Source organism: Pempheris klunzingeri, chromosome 3 (assembly GCF_042242105.1).
Source record: "Pempheris klunzingeri isolate RE-2024b chromosome 3, fPemKlu1.hap1, whole genome shotgun sequence".
Lineage (NCBI taxonomy): Eukaryota > Metazoa > Chordata > Actinopteri > Acropomatiformes > Pempheridae > Pempheris > Pempheris klunzingeri.
The window spans coordinates 28,365,748-28,388,723 of record NC_092014.1 but is presented as its reverse complement, the minus strand read 5'-3'; the positions used below and the strand labels follow the sequence as shown (position 1 = coordinate 28,388,723).

Sequence of the window (22,976 nt, the reverse complement as noted above, 5' to 3'; positions counted from 1 at the left end):
GAGCAGAAGTGTATCTCGTTGTTCCTGATGACAGAACAGAGGTTTATCCTGCCCTCCAAATCAGCCCCAGACCATCACAGAGCCACCGCCATGCCTCACTGTAGGCAGGGCCTCCTTTTCAGCGTCTCCCTCATTCTTCCTCCTCCAGACATACCGCTGATTTAAAGACCCTTACAGTTTTGTTTCATCGCTCCACAGAACAGAATCTCCAAATCTTCTGTGGCATTATTTATACTGTTTTAAGCACATTGGAGCCGACTTGTCTTGTGCTTTTGGGTCAGTAGTAGCGAACATCTTGAGGTTCAGTGATGGAGGCCTTCAGTGTTTAGTATGCACCTTATTGTAGAATCTGAAACCTCAGTGCCTGCTGACACCAGGTCTGCTGCAGGTCTTTTGCAGTCACTCGAGGGTTTTTGTCCTCAGATCTGGTGGCAGCCGTTGATAGCTTCCTCTTTCTGCCACGTTCAAGTAGTGCAGCCAGTGTATCCTTTAGCTTTGAGCTTGTGAACCTTTCTTCCAACAACATCTCTTGGAACATTCAGTGCCTTTGCTGTCTTTCTATAACCTTTTCCTTGTTTGTGCAAGGCAATGATCCCCTCTCTTAACTTTTTGGACAATTCTCTTAACTTACCCATATTTCTCACATGTAACCACTGTGAACGAACCCAAAGCCAGTCCGGGTATTTGATATGTTCTATCTCAAGCACACCTGATTTGCAAATGAGTGCTCTTCTGAGGGATTCTATTCAGGGATTGAGACAGCAGTAGCCATTAAAAGTGGCAAATTGTGTTGAAACTGCAGAAACCACCTGCAATATTAGTTGTGTTGCGCTATTTAAATTGGGCTTGTTTGGGTTGCTCAAGTCTGATTGGAGAGCCCTTCTAGTCTTCCTTTTTTTTAAAATTATAAAAGCATCCAGTCTTACATGAGTTGGGCACCTTGAGACTTATAATTTGTAGTTCTCTAAAAATAAAGTTGCAGTGTGGATGCATCATTCAGCAGATGTGTATTTTATTATCTGCTGAGCGTTGCATCCCTTCCTGCCTCATACCATGTGAGTGTTGGATGTATGAAACTATAAATGTCAAGTCCAAACAGCCCAAAAAAGGGTTGATTAATTTGGTTGATTGAATGAAAATGTACGCTCGAACATTAAGAAAAAAAAACATTATACACATAAGGAAGTAAATGAAAAATAAATTAAAATGTTTGCATTAGACACTTTAGAGTTGGATAAAGTCATCAGCTCATATTTGTGCTGACTTGACATTGATAATTTCATACATCCAACACTCACCTGGTCTAAGAAAGGAGGTGATGTCAGTCTGGACAGGCAGTAAACTACACATCTGGGCCCAGTAATGCATCGACGCTGCAACTGTGTCTCCAGATTTATATGAATCAAAAGGTTTCATCTGCAGATCATTTTAGAGCCATTTCAGCTCGACAGTTTGAATATCAGGTCACTAATGACTTAAGATGAAATAAGAGGATGCGTTATTCAGCAGCCAGCAGTCGTTTTTAAACAGCACCTTGCCATTGAAATCTTTAACTAAATCTGGAGGGAAAAGTATTGTTTGGAGGAATGTAAACCAGGAGTGGCATCTGTACTGGGAGCAGGAGAAGGCAGACACCTTCTCGACACAGAGTCTGACCAGGCATCCAGCCAGGTTATGTGAGCGATGGCAGCAGCCAGAGACAAGCAGCATGTGGGCCGACCTGCCATGTAGGAGGAACGGGGCCACAAGGAGAAGTGATATAGCGGGGATGAGCAGAAATGTCAGTGAGAGGTAACTGAGAGTGTGGAGACGCAGGGAGAGGAGTGAGATATATCTGAGCTCTTGAAAGACACTGGGAAAATAAAAATGATCTAGAATGAAAGTGGCGCAGTACCGGACTAATCCGACAGGGCGGCGGTAGTGCAACATAGCGCGTGTCGGCCGCCGTAAAACACCAAAGAAGAACAAGAGGAGGCGGAAATCCGGTAGTTTCCGCTGTATCTGTGCGAGCGCCCAAGAGGCGCACAACTGTACAAACAAACATACCGAAACAATTGTCAGCGGACAGACACAACAGCAGCAACTACAAAGACCAACACCGCCTCGTTGTGAAAGGTATTTATTGAGAAGGTGCGCGTGTCCATTACGTGCTACGGAGCGGTTGCTACGCTGTGCTCGGGGTAGCTAACGTTAGCTTGCTACACGGAGAAACACCCAAAATGGCCGTGTGTTTGGGTCTGCGTAGGGTGGTCCTGTACTACCTGGTTCATATTACACCGTAATCTGTGCTATTGTGTGTGTGCGTTGCACTCAGCTGGGTTGTAAGTTTAGTGAGCTAAATGTCACGGGCCTGAGACTGGGCCTGGCTCAGAAGCGCGGGCATCTCTGTAGTAAACCATGAATGCATTTTTCTACGGGCCATGCAGGCACAAACGCAGTACTTCTTTGAGTTGTTTCTTAATATTAGTATGGCAGCACGAATTGTCTGCGCTGTACTAGAAGTAGGAACTTAGTGCAGTGTGTAAATGGGCTGTACTCAACAACAAAAATCAGCCAACAAGCCCCAGCTGTGTCAGTGTGCTGACTGTGAAGCACTGCAGACACATTCTCCTCTTCTGGGATTGGACTTCCACTTTATGTACAGACGATGATCTGTAGCCCATTGTATATTTTACATGTACTTTCGTGGTGGTGTAAAGAAAATATGTGTCACCCTTTCACCATGTGCTGCATCAGAAACCACATATTTGGACTGTGAACCTGTCTTTGACCTAGAGTGGTCAGCCAGTGACACAAAGCTTACTGAACATGCAGTGCTCTAAATGTACTCCTCCATCAGGACCATCAGGGCCTCTGTTTAGAGAGTGCAGACAGCTGCTACCGCTGTACTTGTTTCAGCACATTAAGAAGCTGTGTGAGAAGCCATTAACTGCTTTATCTATCAATCAATCTTTATTTATATAGCGCCAATTCATCACAAAATGTTACGTCAAGACACTTCTCATAATGAGGCAGGCTTAGTCTTTGAATATGACAGACCCAAGAAATCAAAATGAAGGATTCAAGATTCCCCACTTGAGCAAGGATCAGGCGACGGTGGCAAGAAAAAATCCCCTTTGCCAGGAAGAAAGCAAGAATATGCCAAGAAAACAATAAAATACACTTGTATGTGGGACCTTTCTATTTGGCTAATTCTCCTGCAGCTAATGATATTCTAGCAGGGGCTATGTCTTTATATGCCAGACCTTTTCATGAACGTACAGCTTTACTGTCAGATCACAATAGATATTCTTGCATCATATCATCAACTCAATCAGAGCTTTTCCCTCTTTTATTTCTTTTTTGGGGAAGGACAAGTCAACTGCATGTTGTTTTTTCCGTTAAATGTATTGCTTATGTTTGACTTTGAGTATTTGGACTATTAACCTCCTTAACTAATATTTGTTAAGATGATTAGCAACAAAATTATTTCAGTCATGCACAGCATGCAAGCTCACCTATTTACTTAAAGCTAGTAGTTGGTCTAAGGTTGCTCAGCTTGGTCTGTTTTGGATACGTGCCCTCAGACTGAAGAACTTACTTATGCTTTGGTCTGTTACGGACTTGCTGCTCACATTTACAAGTGGATATTATGTTAGCTGCTTTGTGACGGGGTGGACTGATATCCTGTCACGGTTTGACATGAGTGACACTGACACTATTGCTAAAATAAAGTAATTTTAAAGGCAGTTTGGTAGATCTTGTCAAAGAGAAAACAACCATCTACTCAGTCCAAATTGGTCTCAGGGACAGGATATAGAAAACAAGAGAGGGTGGACACTGATTCCTAGAATAAGTTAATGTTTAGATCACACTGGACCTTTGTCATGTCTGACGACAAAGTTATGTGCAGATACATGTGCTTTAGTGGACTTGCTTTCCTTTTCAGGTCTTGTTAAAACATTAAGCATGTTAAACAGACCAGCATGTTGCTCGGGATGATTAGTTAATGCTCACAATTTCATTATTTGTGTTTTATTAGCTTTATGGAAAGAGAAGTACACTATAGTTCAGTACTGTCCTGTTTAAGGACGTAGGAAGTGTATTTTATAATATTAAGTTGTTGCAATGCTATGATGTTACCTGCAGGGAATAATCAGGGCACCGTGTGTTTGTAGAATTGTTTTGTTCTGTTGTGAACATTTTGGCAAAGAGGCCTCTGCAAAGTCCACTGTGTTGTAATGTTGAACATGCATTGCAAGGCTAGAAAGTGTTTCCTCGAAAGCATTATCATATTTTTCTTTTCCTGTCAAGCCCAGACTGTGCGTTTGCATTCTGTCCCAACAGATTGAATCCATATTTTCTGTTTGAGTTCTTCTTGCTTTTAATTGAATCCGTGTTGTTGCATAATGCTGCTTTGCTTTCCTGTCCTGAAAGAAAGGCGTGGGGGGCTCACTTGACCACAAGAAAGTTATCTCGAGGTGGACTACTTTCCTTAATGCTTTTGACAAATTCCAAAGGGAAGAAACCACAAACAAAATGAGGACTGTGCCAACTTGTTATAAAAAATTGCGTGGGAAAATGGACCTCATCTGAAAGCTACTTTTGAAATGTTCATCTGTAATAGTATATTTCTGCTTTCCACCACAGCCTCGCTGTGCACACAGACAGTAATTCGCACCTTGCTCCTACGCTTCGGCTGGAGCCCAGTGCAACGTTCTCCATCGGCAACACCACCAGAAGGACCCATTTCACATTTGGACCTGTGGCTGGTGCCGCTGCAGCGACCGCTCTCCGACTGGCTCAGGCCCAGATTGCTCTCCAGCAGCTTGCTACTCTAGCAACCATAACTGTTGGCAACCAGTGTCTTAACAACAACGGGTTTGCAGCAGCGTCACCTCCCAACCTCGCCCTCCTAAGTCTTCTCAATAGACAGTGGGTGTCAGCTGTTGGCTTGAACTTGGACACAAACTGCAAAACCTACAGAAACACACAACTGTGTCACTCTGCTGCCATGTACCACCACTCGCAGCAACACGGGTCACAGCCCTTCTCTAACGGGCCTCCTCACCAGCCACCTCCAAATCAACATCAGAATCGCCCTCCTTCTGATATGCTGTCACAGGTGATGGGTTTCCAGTTTCCTCGTCCCACCCAGCTCCCCGATGAACTAGAGTCTGCCCTGGCTATCCGGGGGGCCAGGGACATGGACCACCGCCTCATTGACCACGTGAGCCGACCAAACCAACACCAGAACCAAAGTTCAGGTTCTGGCATCAGTCAACACGGAAGCTACGGCTCTAACCCACTCACCTCTGATAATCAGCCTGCCCACCAGCAAGGAGTAGACTGGTCAAGCTACCAACCTCCAACTAAACTATTTGCCAGTCCTCCACCTAGTGCTAGCCACCAGTCTCAACGACACCAGGGGCCTCAACAGCAGACCCAGGGCAGTCACACCGGAACAAGCATGCCAAGCTGGACTGCCCCTGTAAGTGACTCACCATCACCCCAAACCCGACATCCCCACGGGGGTATTGGGGATGGTCAGGGTATGTACACACCAGAGAGTGCGGGAAGCATCTTGGCTAGCTTTGGGCTTTCAAATGAGGACTTGGAAGTTCTGAGTCACTACCCTGATGATCAGTTAACCCCCGATACTTTACCATTCATACTCCGTGACATCCAAATCAACAAGGCAAGCAACCAAAAAACGGTGGCTTCCACTTCCTCTTCCCCGTTCTCACGTAGCATCCATGACGTGCCGCTGCCTCCTTCCCGCTCTTCGCCAATGGCACGTTCACGCTCCCCAGAAGTGCCCAGCCTTCTTACTGTTACACAGACGGCAGGCAAAGTCATTGACTACGGTCATGCCAGTCGGGCCAAGGATGAGAGTGGTACCAGAGAGACTTTCAAAAGAGAGCAGCTCTCCAGTGAAAGGACAATTAAAATGTTCCCATCTTCCTCATCGTCCTCCTCATCAGATCCCAAACCGGATAAAACTGAAAGGCGGCAGGTTCGTTTGGAACACAATGAATCAAGTAAGCACGGAGACCGGGACTATCGAAGGACGAGCAGCGATCATCGCAAGAGCAATCATTCACCTCTGAGAGAATTTCCACCATCATCCAAATCTCGTAATCTAGACCAAGACTACAGGCGTGACGGGCCCAAACCTAGGCCCTCGTCTGAAACCAGGAGCGAGGCTTCCTCGAGACGCTCTGTCTCCTCTTCATCTGGCTCAAAACCACACAGCAGCAGCAAGAAGTTACCTACCCCCACCATGATAAGCGATTTCTCAGCTGTGTCTCCAAAGGTGTATCCCCATACCTGCTCCCTGTGCCACATACAGTGTGATCAGGAAAAGGTGAGTGCCAACATGCCCTCGTACCAATGTCTGAAAGGAATACCTTCACATGTTGAGTTTTAGTCTGCAGCCTCTCTTCACCAGGCAGCTGTCAGGATGAGAGTGATTCTGATGTCATTCAAGTAGTGTTTCGCACGGTTTGTAATTGCCATTGAAATAAGTCGTTAAATTATACAGGTAGCTTGTAGCCAGTAAAACCCATTATTTTAAATAATGAATGCTTACTGTACTACCATTTGAAGGCATCAATCCCGATATTTATACCACAGGTTGTGATAAGCGCACATGTGACCACAACATGGCTGGAAGGTATAGTCATTACTCATCAGAGTTATTGCTGCTAAGATGGCAGCTATAAAAACACTTAATTTCATTATTTTCCCATGTCTGTCTTGAGTTTTAACAGTTTCTTGGCCTATCACCACCAGAGCTGAGTGTTGACACGTCCAGCCTCTTACCCCAAATTAGGATGTTCTGACTTGAATAACAAAAACAAACAGGCACTGACTGGATACATAAAGTAAGACTTGAGTTTACACTAGGTGTCCCTCCTTTTTTTTGAGCTGAAAACAATGTTTTGTAGCACTACGCTAACTAGTATGAAACGATAAAACTACAAATACTTAATAAAACAAATAGTATAATTTCTCAGTTAGAGTTCATATGTTCACCTTGATTAAACGTTTTAGCATAACCACAAGTGCTATGGCTGACTTTCTCATTTAATGAATGTGATTCTTGATAAACTCATGCATACCAATAGGTGTTAAGTTTAAAAAACCACAACATTTTTAACAATCCTCTGGCTTCATCCATGTAATAAAAAAAAAAAAAAAAAAAAAAATCCTCCCAACTCATATGCTATTGGTTTTTCCAGGGCTACAACCTGCCCCAATCATAAATACGTCAAACTGGCAGTTTGCTGGTGTATCAAATGGCATTTTAAGGGTGGGACGTTTTGTCAGTGAGAGTTTAATTTAAAAGTTACTGTAAATGTGAACATTTATACTAAAGCTGCATGCTTTAGTAATGATGGGGATAATGTTGACAAGGTGCTATAATTAAAATGATTACATTTGTTTGGACAACTGGCTAATTTAAAAAGTTTGTGTAAACTGATGAGATGAATTGTCAAAGGATACAGAGAGAAATATTTTCTCTCTCTGGTCTCTGCCTTTGGAGTGGAGTTTCTAAAGTTTTCAATGGAGTGATTGACTATATGTAGGACAAACTATGTTTTAAAATGGCTTGTACCCTGATTCAGTGTCAGTATTAGTTAATTATAGATGTCAAGTGTGGAATGTTTGAAGATGCAGTTTATAAGGACGAAAGCATTTAGTAAACGGTCATTTCATACATTTTCGCATAAAGATTGTCTAAAAACCTCACACAACCACAGCCTTTCTCAATGTGACTGTAAGGTTCTACGAGGTTTTTAGTTTTTGGTTGTTTTTTTTAGCTCTAAACTATTTGGTTTATTTGACTTATTGTATGCTTGTTGAACATAGGTGTGTATCTTCTTTTATTTTGGACAAAATTATCATATGTCACAGGTTGTGACAGGACGTCTATGCAGCACAGGCACAACAGCTTGGTGAATGAGCAGATAATGGTGTAATAAATGATTTGTGTTCTTCAGACCTCGGAGCATAGCTTTAATAACTGAACAGCGTTTGCAACAAGAAGACTAAAAACAATGTGTGTTCTATGTTTGTTTTCTGCCAGTGATGTATAGTGTGTTAAGAACGATAGTCACACACTGAAGATGATGGAAAGTGGAATGGATAGAGATCATGTTTACCAAGGACACCAATGATCTGATACACTGTTTCTCTTAGTGGCTGCGATATAAGTTGAACATGAATACGAGTTGAACAAACTGGGACTCAACTTTCAGTGCAGGATTAGGGTTAATCCTTTCACACCATGTTAAAAACTGACTCCAGGAAACGGAAATCCACTTGAGCTTTTGTCTTCAGGGTTTAGGTCTTTTCCAGTGGATTGACGGTGTATAGGATTTCTAAGGATTTGATGTAGATTCAGCCTAGACTTTATTGTGCTAGAGGGAGATTTGTCTTCATAGGCAGTTCAACACAGAAACAGAGATGTAAACACAGCAGCATACGTGTGCAGTATGAGTCTAGCTCTGTTGAGGGTTGTTTCCATTCATGTCTGATTGTGACATTTTCCTCTCCCATTTGTCGTTTTTCTTCAGGACTGGGTTGAGCACATTAATACTGTCAACCACACTGCCGCCTGCAGAGACCTGCGCAACAAGTGAGGAAATATTCTATGTAATGGTGCAGCCTGCATCTCCACTACATCTTCAGTATTATGCCATAGTTACTTAGATATGCATTCTGCATGCATGTATTTTGAGTGAACAGTCAAAAAGCACAGAATACAATGCATTAAGGAAAGCAGTGCTTATGGCTAATGTTCTGGCTAACAGTTTCCTACTTGCATATCCAGGAGACACAGACAGACGTGTTCCACTGTAGTTGTCTGTCTGGCTTGTACCTAAATCCAATAATAACCTGCCTTTTCGCTCTAGTTTAGTCAACCATATCCTTAGAAAGAATTCACAGGGTCCCAAGCTTGGTAGATGCTTGACCCTCTCTATAAGTGACTCACTTTCTTTGGCTGTCTTACCACCGCTAACGATGGACTTGGTTCTACAGCCTGCATATCAGTAGTATGGCCCAAAACAAGCCAAGAAATTCTAAATCTGAATAGAGCTGTAGAGTAGGGACTTAATTCTAAGTGGGCAACTACTTATTGCTTAATGCAGACTTTAAAAAGCATGACTTTGCATTGATACATACATTTGTATTTGGTAATCCCGTCTAAACCCAAGCTAAGGAGTATAATAATAGGAGTAGGTAAGAGGATGTTGAATGACATGTTAACGGTGTTTGTGTGTGTTTCTGAAGGTACCCTGACTGGAAACCAAATCTACCACGGTCAGTTAGACTTTTGTTCTTATGCTCCCAATAATCTGTTTTTAGGTGTGACCAGTGGGAGTCGCTCCTCTGCTTTTCCTGCACATTTCTAATACTGTGACAGCACAATAAGACACAGATCTGACTGAGCAGTTTTGTTGGTTACCCATTTAAATAGTTATATTTATTGTTTCAGATATGTTAAAATTAGGCTACAAAGAGTGTAAAAGTGAAATTGTAGTTAATGTCCATGTGTTAGAACCTAAAATATCAATAACAAACTGATGTGAATAATCCTCTTAAATTTTAAGTTCCAACACAATTTGTTTCCACAAGTTGTATTCACAACAGTTTTGTCCGGTAAATGTTTTAATATCCTGAAATCTTACCCAGCCTTGTTGCCCAAGCAGCATAACCCCCCCCCCCACAAATCTGTGCACACATAAGCCTTAAGGCCACCATTTGTCACAAACATCTCACTAAGTTGACTTGCATGAGCGTGGCTGGGTTTTTTTCCGCTGTAATTTCACTGGTTATGAGTGTTAATAAACACTGTGTTTGATCCAGTCGGAGTGGACGGTATGGCAGCAGGGCTCTGTGGGATCCCAAGGATCGCTCTCCATCCCATTCCCTGTCTCGATCCCTCTCTTGTTCTCCTTCCCCAAGTCCTCCTCCCAGCAAACACAGGGTCGGCCCCGATCCCCACAGGCCGCGCGGGAGACCTTACTCGCCTCACCATCACCCTCGTCACCAACGCTACGCAGGTAGCCCAGTTGCTAGAGAGTAGGCACAACTAAGTGTGCTAAGTGGGCAAACATAGAACTTACTAAAGGAATTCAAATAGATGCAGAATGGCAAGCACAAAAAAAAAAAAAAATCAATCTTTATTAATATGGCACCAATTCATAACAGTGTTATCTCAAGATGCTTTCCATAAAGAGCAGGTCTAGACCAAACTCTGTGATTAAGAGAGAGACCCAACGATTCAAGAACTCAATGTTAAGGATTCAAAAAGCCATTTTTAAAAGACTTCATCATACTTCAGTATTGTCATCAGGCTGGGCATTTCCCAATTTATTAATGTATTTAAGATAAATTTTTGGCATTTTGCCTTTAATTGAGTCCTGACCATGTAGAAAGACAGAAAACATGAGGAAGATGAGGGGCATGATGTGCAACAATGGTCAACTGAACCATGGATGGTTATGTGGAACGCTCCCTAACCATAATTGTTTATGCTGGATGCATGACAATGTCCTCAGTATGAGGTCATGCATCTCCCAAATTTTGAGACAAGGCGCCTGCTACGTGCAGCCGTTTTCATTTCAAGGTAGAGGAGTTCAAATTTGTTTTTTTTCCTTTTGTCCTCTCACTTTATGGCATACAGTACCTGGAGCCATCTGTAGAATATGACAAACAACTGAATTTAAGAATTAAATGATAAATTGATTTTTACTATCATGTCAAGCGCCGGCTTCCCAAATATTTTATTACTTTCTTACAGGGATGCTGTGTAAAGGCACTAAAGTATATTCGTCAATTTAATCAGAAGTCTTCCTCAGCACTGAGGTGCTATGTAGCAGAATGCGCAGCCAATGTTTGGTCTATGGCGTTCATCCACTAACACCCGTAGCTCTGTGGAGGCCCACCTGATGGTGTCGGCAAAAACAAAGCTTTCGTGGTGCCCCAGTCAGTGTATGTGTTTACATTTACATCATAGTCTTGGTTATCATGAGGCTATTGGAGAATCCCATTTACACGTTTGCGCATGTATACAACATGTCCTGGCTTCACAAACACATATAAGCCTCAACTCCAGCAGCAAATGAGAAATGTTCATATAGGAGCTTTAAATGACAACATTTGCCGGCTTGGCCTTTTCAAATACAGGGATTTCATTATTTTTCCATTTTTCACACAACTGACTAATATTTCTTCACTCGTTTCACTTTGCTCTCCTGTCACAGTGGGTTCGTTTCGCAGTGGTGTGAAACGTCCGTATGATGATTCAACCAAGTTCTCCCCGGACACCAGCCGGCATCCTTCCTACTTCAAGGCAGGTCACAGCTCCAAACATGTACCGTTACAGTCCTTTGTCAGAACTGTCAGGACTGGGACGAAGCCTGGAACCAAGACTACTAAGGCAGGAAGTGCCAAGGCCGTCGACACAGTAGGTGTTTTCACTCTAGTTGTGTAAAACTCGACATAGTGGACCACCAGACTCATTCTGACTGCTAATTGTTATCTCAGATGTTTTGGAGTGTGAGACTTTGGCCTTCGTCCTGAGACAGTCAGAGCTACACAGCCTGCATGTTAACAGCAGTTATTCCTAAATATGTGTTCTGTGAACGTTAGGATACATTAGGTTAGGAAAAATTAACACAACTACACAACCCCTGAAAGTGTTCAAATAGTAGCTTGGTGCCAATTAAGTGACTGCCATATTCTACCTTCAACAACAAATTAGAATCAGAGTGTTCGTGGTGATTGATATTCTTAAGAACAATGTATTGACAAACCTATTTAAACTAATATTGTTTTACTTAACCAGTTATCGTCATTTTGTTGTGATTATAATTTTGAACTGACGGTTTACGTATTTACTCAGAAGTGTACGCAAATATTTTCATGTTTGAAAAAATTTAAAATTGTCCTTTCATTAAACGGTGGTATTAAAGTCTTAAATTTAACTTGCTGACACACACTACTCACTAAAAGTTAAGGATATTCAGCTTTCAGGTGAAATTTCAGGATGAACCTAAAATGCATTCTAACCTTTCCAGGTGAACTTAATGTGACCTTCTCTAAACCTTTGAATGCACATGTCCAACTGTTCAGTGTCTCAGTACTTTCTGCACCAGCTGCTGTTCTCTAACAAGAAGCTTAACAGCAACATTCACAACAGGTTTGATCCATGAATCCACCAATACATTTCCTGCTTCAGTTAGAATTGGTATTTAAACAGTCCTCCTCATCCTGCTGTTCACATTCTGACATCATGAGACCAAGACGACACCTAACAGTTGATCAGCAGCACCTCAACACTGGAGGCTTCAAACAGGAAGTCCTCAGACGGAGGTGTTCACTGAGCTTAGAGGGTCACAGAGTGTCATCAGGAGGTTGGAACAGTGATACAGAGACTGGAAGAGTCACAGAAAGGAGAGGAGTGGACGTCCTTTGGCCACGTCCCAATTTATTGAGACACTGAACATGTTTTGTTGTGGTATACCTACCACTGTTGGTAGATTTTCTTTCAATAAATAGTTTAAAATGAAGAAATGACCATTGCATGCTTCTACTTAAATGTCCTACTTTCATGATATAATATCACTGTAGCATTCACTTTTTACATTTTCCATAAATTTCACCTGAAAGTCGAATATCCCTAACTTTTAGTGAGTAGTGTATGTGTGCTGCCTGTATTGACTAATTATTATCATTAAACTATTAATGGACTATTTCTAAAGTGAATATTTCTGGGATCTTTGCTCTTAGGGCAATGTCAAATTGTAACTGCCTATACTAAGTCTAGTATAAGTCCATTTCAGATATTGCCAACATGAGCTCAAGTATTTATTATTTATATTGCTGAAGCGTACAGATGTTGACTGAATAATTCCGCTTTTGCAAAGTTGGTCTTTTTTTTTTTTCTTGAATCACTTCAGTATTTTCTCAAGCCCAGCCACACTGTCATTGTGAATAATAAGTAGTGAAATCTTGAATTGTTTGCCTCTGCTTTACTCAAACTGGATTTCTCCTAAAACGTATGTTGTTGCTTTGTAGTGTGCCAAGCCTCCAGCAGCCAAGAAGAAGAGGAAAACGGTGACTCCTGCCTCCCAGGACTTGTCTGTCGCAGACCGTCTTGTGTATCTGACAGGCATCCCCAAAGATGCATCAGAGCAGGAAGTTACCGACCTGGTCGGGTCCTTTGGCAGGATCAACAACGTGATCCTCTTGCCATGCTCAGAGGAAGGCAGTGAGAACGGTGAAGGACAAAATGTGAGTGTGTAAAATAATGGTTAATAATGCCCCTTTGCAAGGAATTTGACAGATGTGATGTTTTTGAGAACAATTAAAAAAAATATTTTGCCTGCTTAGAAGCAAGATGGATAGTCAAGTCCATTTCATTTGTAAAACCCACTATCACAAATTTGACTCAAGGGGCTTCACAATCTTTACAGCAAACCATCCAGTATCATTCATTAGTAAAAGCTGATAGTATGCAGTAATAGTGAATAAACTTCAAGTATTAGTGTCATTTACACTATCTGTTCTGATTAAGTTTTTATTTCACTCTTGCACTTTGCTCATGTAGTGAATATTACAGGAAATAATATATGTAATATGTATTGCAATAAACATGTTGCAATAGTATTCAATCTGGTCATTTAACCCTTTAAAAGAATGTTGTTTGTTAATGAATCTACATTCTCAATATAAATGTGACTCACAAGAAAGACCTACAAATAATTAAAGTAGCCGCTGGCCCTACAAAACATGGCCGTGGACATGTTAGAAACCACGGTGGTTTCACAAAAACAAATGTTCACAGTTTGTCCCACATCTTCACTGTCTCCCTCCGCTGCCGCAGGCATCTGTTTGCATGGTGAAGGCTGAAGATGCACAGGCTCTGGCGAACTCCTCAGATCTGTCCATCAGAGACCAGCCAATCACTGCGTCAGTAGCCAAGGTACCGTGTGATATTTTCTGAATTAACAATAGACCATTGTCACATGTGCTGTTTGAAACACAGAATATTTCTTTACCTTTAGGCCACATGTGTGTTGTCTCATGTACAGTTTCAGTGAAAACAAGTTCTCTGTTGTCATTTTAGAAAATGGAAGCGGAGCAGTCTTCTGATGCTAACAACAGGTCTGTCACAGTTATCGTCTTTGCAGTCCAATATGCTGTATACTCACCATGCCAATTTCAAACCTACTCTAAACTATTAATATTCCTGTCCTCACAGCAAACCTGCAACAGGACAGGACAAAGGTGCTGCTGAGGGAGAGACTGGTAGGAAAACCAAAACTGTTACTGGGAGTCTGAAATACACAGCAGTGAAATAAATCGGAGCTAGCATATCTAAACCTGTTCCTGTCAAAGAAAATGCTGCATAGCACCTTGTAATATCTTTATCTTATTTATACTCGATCGATTATAGGCTGTCATGTCTTTAGTTAAGGCTAAGACAAACGCAGGTTTGTCACAGCCTGCTTTTAGCGGTTGTGGTGTTGAAAATATACTAATCATAGCTCTGTTTGCACTTTGGCCCCCGTCTCCCCCTCCTCCCCACAGCAGGCGGTGAGGCTGACCAGAAGACTTCTGATGAGGTACGTGATACACATACATACCGTGTAAAATGCACAGGGCTGGAGAAAGAGCACTTTCCTAACATCCCGACCCGATGTGTCCTGCAGAAGGGCATGGTGCTGATCTCTGGACTTCCTGAGAGTGGCTGGTCAGAGAGCGACATCATCACGCTGGTCCAGCCTTTCGGTACTCCCTCTGACATCATCCTGGCAACACATCTGGGAAAGGTTGGCTTAAACACAGCTTCGCCTGAAGCGTTTGCTTTTTCTAGAAGAGGAGAAAATACTCAGACACAACTGGACACAAGTAATTCTTGTAGCAGATGTAGTTCTTAGTCATGTGACTCATCTGTCATCAATAATTTTTTAAAAATATGCGTATACAGAATATTTTCTGTGTGGATTGCTAAGTTGTAGATGTTTCCTCTTTTTGGCCATTAGAATTATTAATGGCAAAAATAAAATAATTCTTATATTTTTGATTGATTTAAAAAAAAAAAAAAAACAAACAACAACCTGGAGCTGTTTTTGAGGGCAGCTTGTCTGAGGATGTCCATTTCCGCTAAAAGGATGTGATTGTTGAAAGTTGATTTACCTGTAACACATCATTTGTCTGTTAGGTACTTGTATCAGTGCCACACTTAGAGATTGCTCAGGAGATGGTCAAAGTCCACACCTTTACGCCGATGAAGATGAAAGACGTTGAGCTGAAGATGATCCATCTCAAACAATGCGTCGGTCTCAGCACACCGGTAGGACTACTATTTTCTCTATAGTAGACTGATCATCTTTTCTCCTCTGTTGCTGTCCACTGTTCAGTTATTTCACTTTTCTGAAGTTGGCTCTGTGATATTGTACTTCAAGTGTAACATTTCAGTCATTAGATAAAGTTTTTAAAAAGTATTTTTTTCCTTTTTGTGTTGATTCTTAACATTAACTGATGATCAAAACTAAACCTCTACACACAGGTGGCTCTCTACAATCTTCTGATGGGATCAGGGGACCTTTTGGTGAGTATCTCTACCAGTTCAGTTCTGTCCAGTTTAGTTTATTTATTAGTTCATTTAACAGGGACAGTATAAATGCATCAGAGTTAGCCAAAAGTCAGTTTTTTAATTTTGTGCAGCCCCTCCACAGTAAACGTGGTAAGTGGCTGTCATCACTGAAGGGTTGTGCTGTGAAACTGTTTGCAACAATATCAGACTTCTTAGGAAGTCTTTGCCTTTATCATCAACAGTCATGTCCTTTTCCGGGACCTGCTCTAGTTGCTCAGCTGTGTCTTCTCCCTGTAATACACTGTGCTCAGTTTTGTTATTTACTGCTTGACTTAAGCAGTTTGAAGGAACCTTTTGGGTAGTACTCTTTAGATTAAGATAAGCAAGGAAAGTCTGTAAAGTGTACTGATCACTATTTATTACACTGATCTTTCTGCTGAAAACCAATGTTTCTGTCATTGCCATAAGTTTGTTGTTCTGACTTACTGGTTTACTGATTGAAAAACTGTCTATATATTAACAGACAGAACAGTATTTTGTGTGGTTATCATGCAATGCTGTAGGGTTTCATCATTTATTTATGTAATCAATTTAGTAAATTGAACAGTCTGTGAACCTTGAACTGACCGTTGAGTCGCTGAACTGGTGATGGATGAGTTATTATGCTCTGGATGATAAGTGACTGAATGTTCCTTTGCATCCTACAGGAGAGTCACGTTCCAGTAGGCTGGAGCAGCCTGTTGGTGATCAGTAATGTTCCCAGCACACCGTCCGGCTCCTCTGAGGTCCAGAAACTGGTGCGCCGCTTTGGTACCGTCATCAAAACCTTAGTGCTCAACAGTATGGTGAGGGCTGTTGTTCTGTTCAGCTGAAAACATGCTAATCCGTCAGGTCTCACATCTTTTATTCATCAGGCCAAACAATCTCACATGCTGCTGACACAACGTCATGTCTCTTCCTTCTCAGGTCATTTGTGAGATGGCAACTGCAGCCATGGCCCTGTCTGTGTATAAACGCTTTCAGACATTTCCATGCATCATCCAGAACAACCCTCTATTCTTCTCCCGGAGACCTGACCCCAAAGCCAACATACCGACCAAAGCCATCACTGCATACCTGGACTCACCTGAGGTCGGTAACTTTGATAAGTAGCTGTCCAGAGTGATGACATTTAGACTTTTTTTTCTGGACTACTGGACTACTAAATTCCTGCAGCTTTAGCTCCCATCAAACACATGAATGCTGGTGTTTGATGGACGTCCTGGGTCTACATGGAACCACGGATCAGAGAGCCGACCTGGGTTAGGGTCCATGTTCTACTATGGTCTGTTCAGAGACTTGACCTAAATCAGACTTAAAAACACCGTCCTCTTTTCCCCAATGATATTCTCCATGAGCACTGTAGATCCTCACACGTTTAACTGTTAATGCAAACATGATGCAGACGTCACTGAACAAACCCAGTTCCAGGGGGGATCTATTCCACCTCTCTCCCCTTTTAGACATGCACTGTGGAGGGTCCCTTGGGATTTGGGTTGGTCATTTTGGACCTGTGAAGACCTAGTTTGATGTGACACACCTTCTTCTCTCTGGTTGTAGGATACACCTGCAAATGGCAAAGGCAGCCAAGCAGCAGCAGCAGCAGCAGCTCCAGACAAAGAGGAGGCAGCAGATAAAGAATCTGAATCTCCTTTGGTGGGGATGGAAAAAGATGGCGAGGGGGTGGGTGAGAAGATGAAGAGCACAGAGAGGATAGCTGGTGAAGATGAAGGTTTGGGCGAGAACGGGAGCAAAGACCTGTTTGTTTCTGATTGTGTGACTGCATCAGATGCCAAACCAGAAGGCGATTTAAAGACAGACATCAGTGAAACATCAGCTGTTGAAACTGCGGCAGGAGAGAAGAAAGACATCAATCCATCCAAAGCAGAAAATGAAAAGACTCTTACCAGTGAAGAGACAAAGTTGTCTAGCTCTGAGGGCAAAGCAGCTTCCCAGGAGACGGCCATGCCAGCGCTCCCTAAGGTAAAATATACTGTTGAGCAGCCACACTGTTTTTCCTGTGTAGCTCAGGCCAGGAACCTCCAGACTATTGACTGATATTTGTGAGTTTTGGCAGCTCTTTTTGATCCCTGTTTCACCAGGTTACCCAAGAGATGGTTAACGCACTGCTTGTGGAGTGCCGAACTAGAACCAGCGGTCATCCCAACAACACAGCCGCTTCCACCAATGGAGAGAAGGGGGAAACCCAAATGGATACAACAGAGCAGGGTGAAAAAGCAACAGAGACAAAAGAGGCGGCCAAGAACCCCATAGAGGAGGAAGAGGCAAAGAGGCAAGAGAGGGAGACAAGAAGGGAGAGGGAGAGAAAGGACAGGGAGAGGAGGGCCTGGGAGAAGAAGGAGAGGGAGCGGGATGAAAGAGCCAGGAGGGAGAGGGAGAAGAGGGAGGACGAACGAAGGGAGTGGGAGAGGAAAGAAAGGGAGAGAAGGCTGAGGAAGAGAGGATACGGTGAAGGTGCGCTAGGACTGAGGTCGTCCTCCAGGTTGGAGGGATATAAGCAGAGCTGCTGGAGGGATGAACAGTCCAACAACTCAGACGCTGAGACCAAAACGGTGAGAGGACACTGTCGGGTCAACAGTGTTGAAACTGGCTTCATCTCTCTTTATTCTCATCCTCAGTTCGATTCCTTCTTCTGTCCTGTCATGCTATCAGGTGAAGGCGGAGGAGGAGGAGGAGGAGGAGGAGGCCCTTGATGAGTTCCCATTCAACATGAGTGACTTTGTGACAGTGGATGAAGTGGGAGATGTGACTGACCTCCCTTGCCCTCCTTCTCCCACTCCTCCCACAGAGGGAGGGGAGGACACGCCCACATCTGTCCAAAACGATGCTCCAGGGGTACATTTTAGTTCTCTCACATGAAACACTGTCTCTACATGGGTGTCATTGGGGTGTTTGAGACTGTAATTTCCACAGTTTAATGAGATCACTGTCCTTGTTTCTGCTTCTAGGACACGCCCGTGGAGGTTTCCACAGACACAAGCATGTCAGACGCCACAGCAGCTGTGGTGAAAGCTGATGAGCCCATATCAGCAGAGTCTGAGCCCAGGACTGTGCCGACACCTGAGGCCTCAGACAGTTTGGTGTCATCAGATGTGACGCCTGGTCTGGTCCCCGCCCCTGCAGCATCCCCCTCACCAGCTTCACGATCTGACTCTTCCCCCAGCCAAACACATGTGCCGACATGTCAGCCGGAAGCACCGGAGACAGGTACAGCCGCACTGATTTAACCTTATCATGAACTGAGGAAAGCAACTTCTTTTATAACTATATTTAAAACTGTGTCATTTTTAATAATAATGGTAACAGTAATAATTCATTTTGGCCTGAAATCTGTCATTACTGTAACCACACTGACAGCCACTCTGGACTCTGCCACTCTGGACTCTGCCACCGAGGTCGAACCCCCTCTCCAGCCTGCCCCTTTAGCTTCAGCTGCGCCAGCTGACTCTTCCTCAAACAGCCCAGCTACAGTGGTAGTGACTGCAGAGAGTGAGGAAGATAAGAAAAAGGACACTGATGTCAGTCACAGTCAGGCTACAGAGGAGGAGAAGGTGGTGGTGTCGGACAAAACAGAGGAACACGAGAAGAAGCAGGAAGACAAAGACACAGGAGCTCCTGCTGTGGTGACAGGTATGGCTTAGTTGATTTAGTGTGAATTGAAACCAGCAGTGCCTTTGGTGGTCAGGACGCTCATGACCACAACAGTGACTGTTGGAGGGGGCACAAGTGTCCATATGTAAATGAATGCTTAAAGAATAAGTCTGCCTTTTTTAAACCTAAACCCTATATTTACATATTGGGTTTCAAATGACTGGTAGGTCCTAAAAGTGTTGGAACTGGTCCAGTAGATCACCTCAGCCAGCAGCCATACGGGCTGCAATGGCTGCAACGTGATCCTTTGGGACAACTGCACCTGATCACAGTAGGTCCACTAAAAGAGCTTGTCTGACAGCATCATGGAAAGGATCCCTACAGAGAGAGACCTGGAAGATCCTTTTGGTTTAATCACAAACAGCACACACACCAGACTACATTCACTAAAACAGGGATTTTACTTGCTGGTCTGCTGCTGCCTCCATCAGTGAGTATGTGTTGTTGTTACTTCAGACCTCACACAGTAAGTGATGGAGATAGTGGTAGACCAGTAACTCCTGTGTAAAATGACAAGTTGATAGTGATGTAATGGCTTTTTCTGGTCTACCAGCAAGTCAGTGGGCTACTTTGATTTGGCACAGTTGCCTCAAAGGATTACACCACCGTAGCTTGCTCGCTGCTAGTTCTCAGCTGAGACAATCTACTGGGCCAGTTACAAAGCCGTTAAGAGGCTTTCTCCGATAATTTATGGACAATAATTTATGACCAACTGCAGCTCATGTTTGGCTCCATGGCCACAGTGGAGCAAGTCAGGCATGCATGTTGGCTTAGACATCTGACTAAAATAATGCGTATGCACATCTCTGTCTTTATGCGTGCACACAGATTTTAGGCATGAAAGAGTTTTCTGCATCAGTCCCTGATTCAGATTTTAAAGAGGACTCTGTCTCTCACAGGAAAGCATGAGAGGTCTGAAGACCAAACAGACACCGAAGACAGGAGTATGAACAAGAAATTAACGACGGAATCTCTCACAAGCACAGACCCCTCCCTCCCCCCTTTCAACCCCAGCAACCCAGTTGGTAAGACACTTCTTCACCTCGTCTGCCGCTGAGTTTTCACTTCTGTCTTCTGTGTTTTTACATGTGTACTCTGTGTCTGACTACTTAGTGGTCAACAGCTGATGGAGCTCACTGCCGTGTCTGTGTGTGTGTGTCCCCGCAGGAATGGAGTTCTTGGTCCCAAAAACAGGTTTCTTCTGTAAGGTGTGCAATAGGTTCTTCAGCGGAACCAAAGAGGGAGAGATCAACCACTGCAAAACCCTCAAACACTATGAGAACCTACAGGTAAGACACACACACACACACACACACACATAGACAGGTGTTTGTGTGAATATGCCTTAAAGATGGAACAGCAACAGTCCCTTTGGAGGTCTCCAGGGGGCCTGTTGTGTTTTCAAATGAAAATGGTCTACAAAAGTCTTGTCAAACCTGCGTTTTGGCTCTGAAGGGTCCTGTAGTTTATGGCTTTAAAGCAGGGGGGTCATACTCAATCAAAGAAGGGGCCAAAATTTAAAACATGGTCTAAGTTGCAGGCCAAACGGGCTCAATGTTTAGTGAAGAGTCTAAAAGTGACTATTTTATTATAGTATATAATATAATATATATTTTATTCAGAAATATGAATTTAAACAGCCAAACTTCAACAACTTTTCCTCAGTAAAATAAATGACATTTTTAATTTTTTTTTTCTTTTTTGTACTTATCTTCATGTTTTGTCTCATAGTGCCATATTTATATTCTTGCTCCACTAACAAGACACACAGGTTCACTTCCGATATCGACAAACAGGTAAAACTCTGATTCCCAGCTGCTTTGAAAGTCTCTGTTTTCAAAGTCCACTTTTCGTTTAGCCATTTATTTTGGGGGGGGGGCTAGCTTAAGTGTCAATATAACAGTGACCGATGCATTGATCCACTGATCGGTGTGTCATTATACCTGCGGGAGGAGGGGCTGCTGCACGGGTCCTGACTAGAGTGGCAGCTGTTCAGTGCATTGTGGGATTTGTAGTATAAGAGGTGGGAGTGCTGTTTACCGACGGGCCGTTTTTAATAGTGATATGAAATCATCTTGCAGGCCGTATATAATTGTATCGTGGGCCGGATGTGGCCCGCGGGCCTTGAGTTTGACATGTGTAGTTGCTGGTGATCCTAAATCACACCATCCGCTCCTGAGATTGTTTGTCGCTTACTCACCCACACACGCACAGTAAGACATCAGGGTACTTACATTTCCATATTCATTCTATTGACACGTGTGGCTTATTTCGGCACTAGAAGAATAATCAAAGCCTGAAGGCATCTGAGGACCCGGCTGGCCTGTGACGTGGGACTCATCTGTAACAATAAAAATCCTGAGGACTCTAGCTTTGTCTAGTCAAATAGCACAGTCCCCATTTTCCCTTTTTAGATTCTTGCCTCTGGCTGTAATGCAGGTGTCTACATCTCCACACATTGGTTTGGTCCTACAGAGGCCAGAATATTGTGGACTGATCCAGTTTCCTTGTTCCTTGTCCTCTAGAAATACTTGCAGACCAAGAGGATGGCGATTGTGGCTCCCAAACCTGATGACTCCAGCTGAATGTGGCTGTGAAACTCTGACTTTGCCCCCCCCCCTCCTTTGTATTGTCTCCATTTGTCACTAAGGGTCCAGATTCTCACATTGGTGTAGATGTCAATACGTGGTTTTGATTTTTCATGTAGAATTAAGAGAAATGAGTGGGAAGTGTACAGTGGACGATGGCTGGCAGTATGAACTGTGCACAGTCAATAAAATGTTTTTACTTACTTGTCTGTTATCCTTCATTCACCTTCTGAATGTATGAAGTTTCTCCATCTGAACTGAAGTAGGTTGAATATTATTTGATTCAGCTGTCTGTGCTGCAGTGTCTCCCAGGATTTTAATGCAGGGTTTGTTTGTTTTTTGACAAAAAACCTTTTCCCTTTTGTAAAACTCCAAACTGTCATTTGAAACGGAATCGTTTTCTTGAAACCTCATCACTAAAATCACACGATGGTAATAATGAATAATACTATCACAGTTGCCTTACAGTAACACAAAAGACCTTTTTGAATACACTTCATTAAATTCAAAGTTTGTTTTATTTGTAATATAAAATACAGTATTTTAGGAATACCATTCTCATTTTGACTTCCCTGTGTTACAGTTTGGCTAAAGGCCTCCTGCTCTCGTTTGTAGCCGCAGTGTACTCGACAGCATCACACACTTTCTGTATCCAGGCCCCTCTGGCCTTGGCCAGTCTTCCCAGGTTGCCACTGAAGTGATCGCAGTGAAAGCGCAGAGAAAAGCTGCCTTTTGACAGGCAACTTAACTCCTGTCAGCTGCTAGTGGGAGCGCTGGGATGGATGACGCTGCTCTGTTTCTAAATTACAGAAACCATTCTCAGCTCAATTCTTTTAAAATACTATTGTGATTTCAGCTCTTTGTATATTTATTGTCCAGAGGATATTAGTCATACATTTTCCCACATTGGAATATTGTCAGCAGCACAGATTTGCATGGACACTAAAGACTTTTCCCTTCCTAGCTATCACTCAGGCGTTCACCTGATCCCTACAGCTGTTCCTCAGCTTGTACAGCAACCTGTCAGCACTATGCCTACCAGCCTGTGTCTGCCTGACGACCTCCTGCCTGCTGCATTTTCC

The 22,976-nt window shown here is 43.1% G+C and overlaps 1 protein-coding gene across 1 annotated transcript; it reads left to right on the top strand.

Annotated features, from left to right (window-relative positions):
• The first annotated feature begins 1,708 nt into the window (after window positions 1-1,708).
• LOC139222741 (zinc finger protein 638-like) lies at window positions 1,709-22,097 on the top strand. The gene is made up of 25 exons (XM_070854594.1): window positions 1,709-1,780; window positions 1,922-2,115; window positions 4,630-6,346; window positions 8,562-8,623; window positions 9,280-9,309; window positions 9,856-10,052; window positions 11,256-11,458; window positions 13,072-13,287; window positions 13,880-13,978; window positions 14,123-14,160; window positions 14,258-14,304; window positions 14,587-14,621; window positions 14,709-14,828; window positions 15,221-15,352; window positions 15,569-15,610; window positions 16,303-16,440; window positions 16,562-16,726; window positions 17,195-17,617; window positions 17,737-18,207; window positions 18,308-18,490; window positions 18,604-18,862; window positions 19,013-19,285; window positions 20,206-20,331; window positions 20,474-20,595; window positions 21,832-22,097. Exons 1-25 carry the CDS (start codon window positions 1,709-1,711, stop codon window positions 21,889-21,891), a joined length of 5,424 nt encoding a protein of 1,807 aa, XP_070710695.1. The 3' UTR covers window positions 21,892-22,097.
• The last annotated feature ends 879 nt before the right edge of the window (window positions 22,098-22,976 follow it).

What these genes read in the sequence shown, in the direction of transcription:
- LOC139222741 (XM_070854594.1), top strand. Translation starts at nt 1,709, where the DNA reads ATGTGGGCCGACCTGCCATGTAGGAGGAACGGGGCCACAAGGAGAAGT. An exon ending in TACAGTGTGATCAGGAAAAG is followed by an intron (nt 6,347 to 8,561) that starts GTGAGTGCCAAC and finishes GTTTTTCTTCAG; the next exon opens with GACTGGGTTGAGCACATTAA. An exon ending in GTGCCAAGGCCGTCGACACA is followed by an intron (nt 11,459 to 13,071) that starts GTAGGTGTTTTC and finishes GTTGCTTTGTAG; the next exon opens with TGTGCCAAGCCTCCAGCAGC.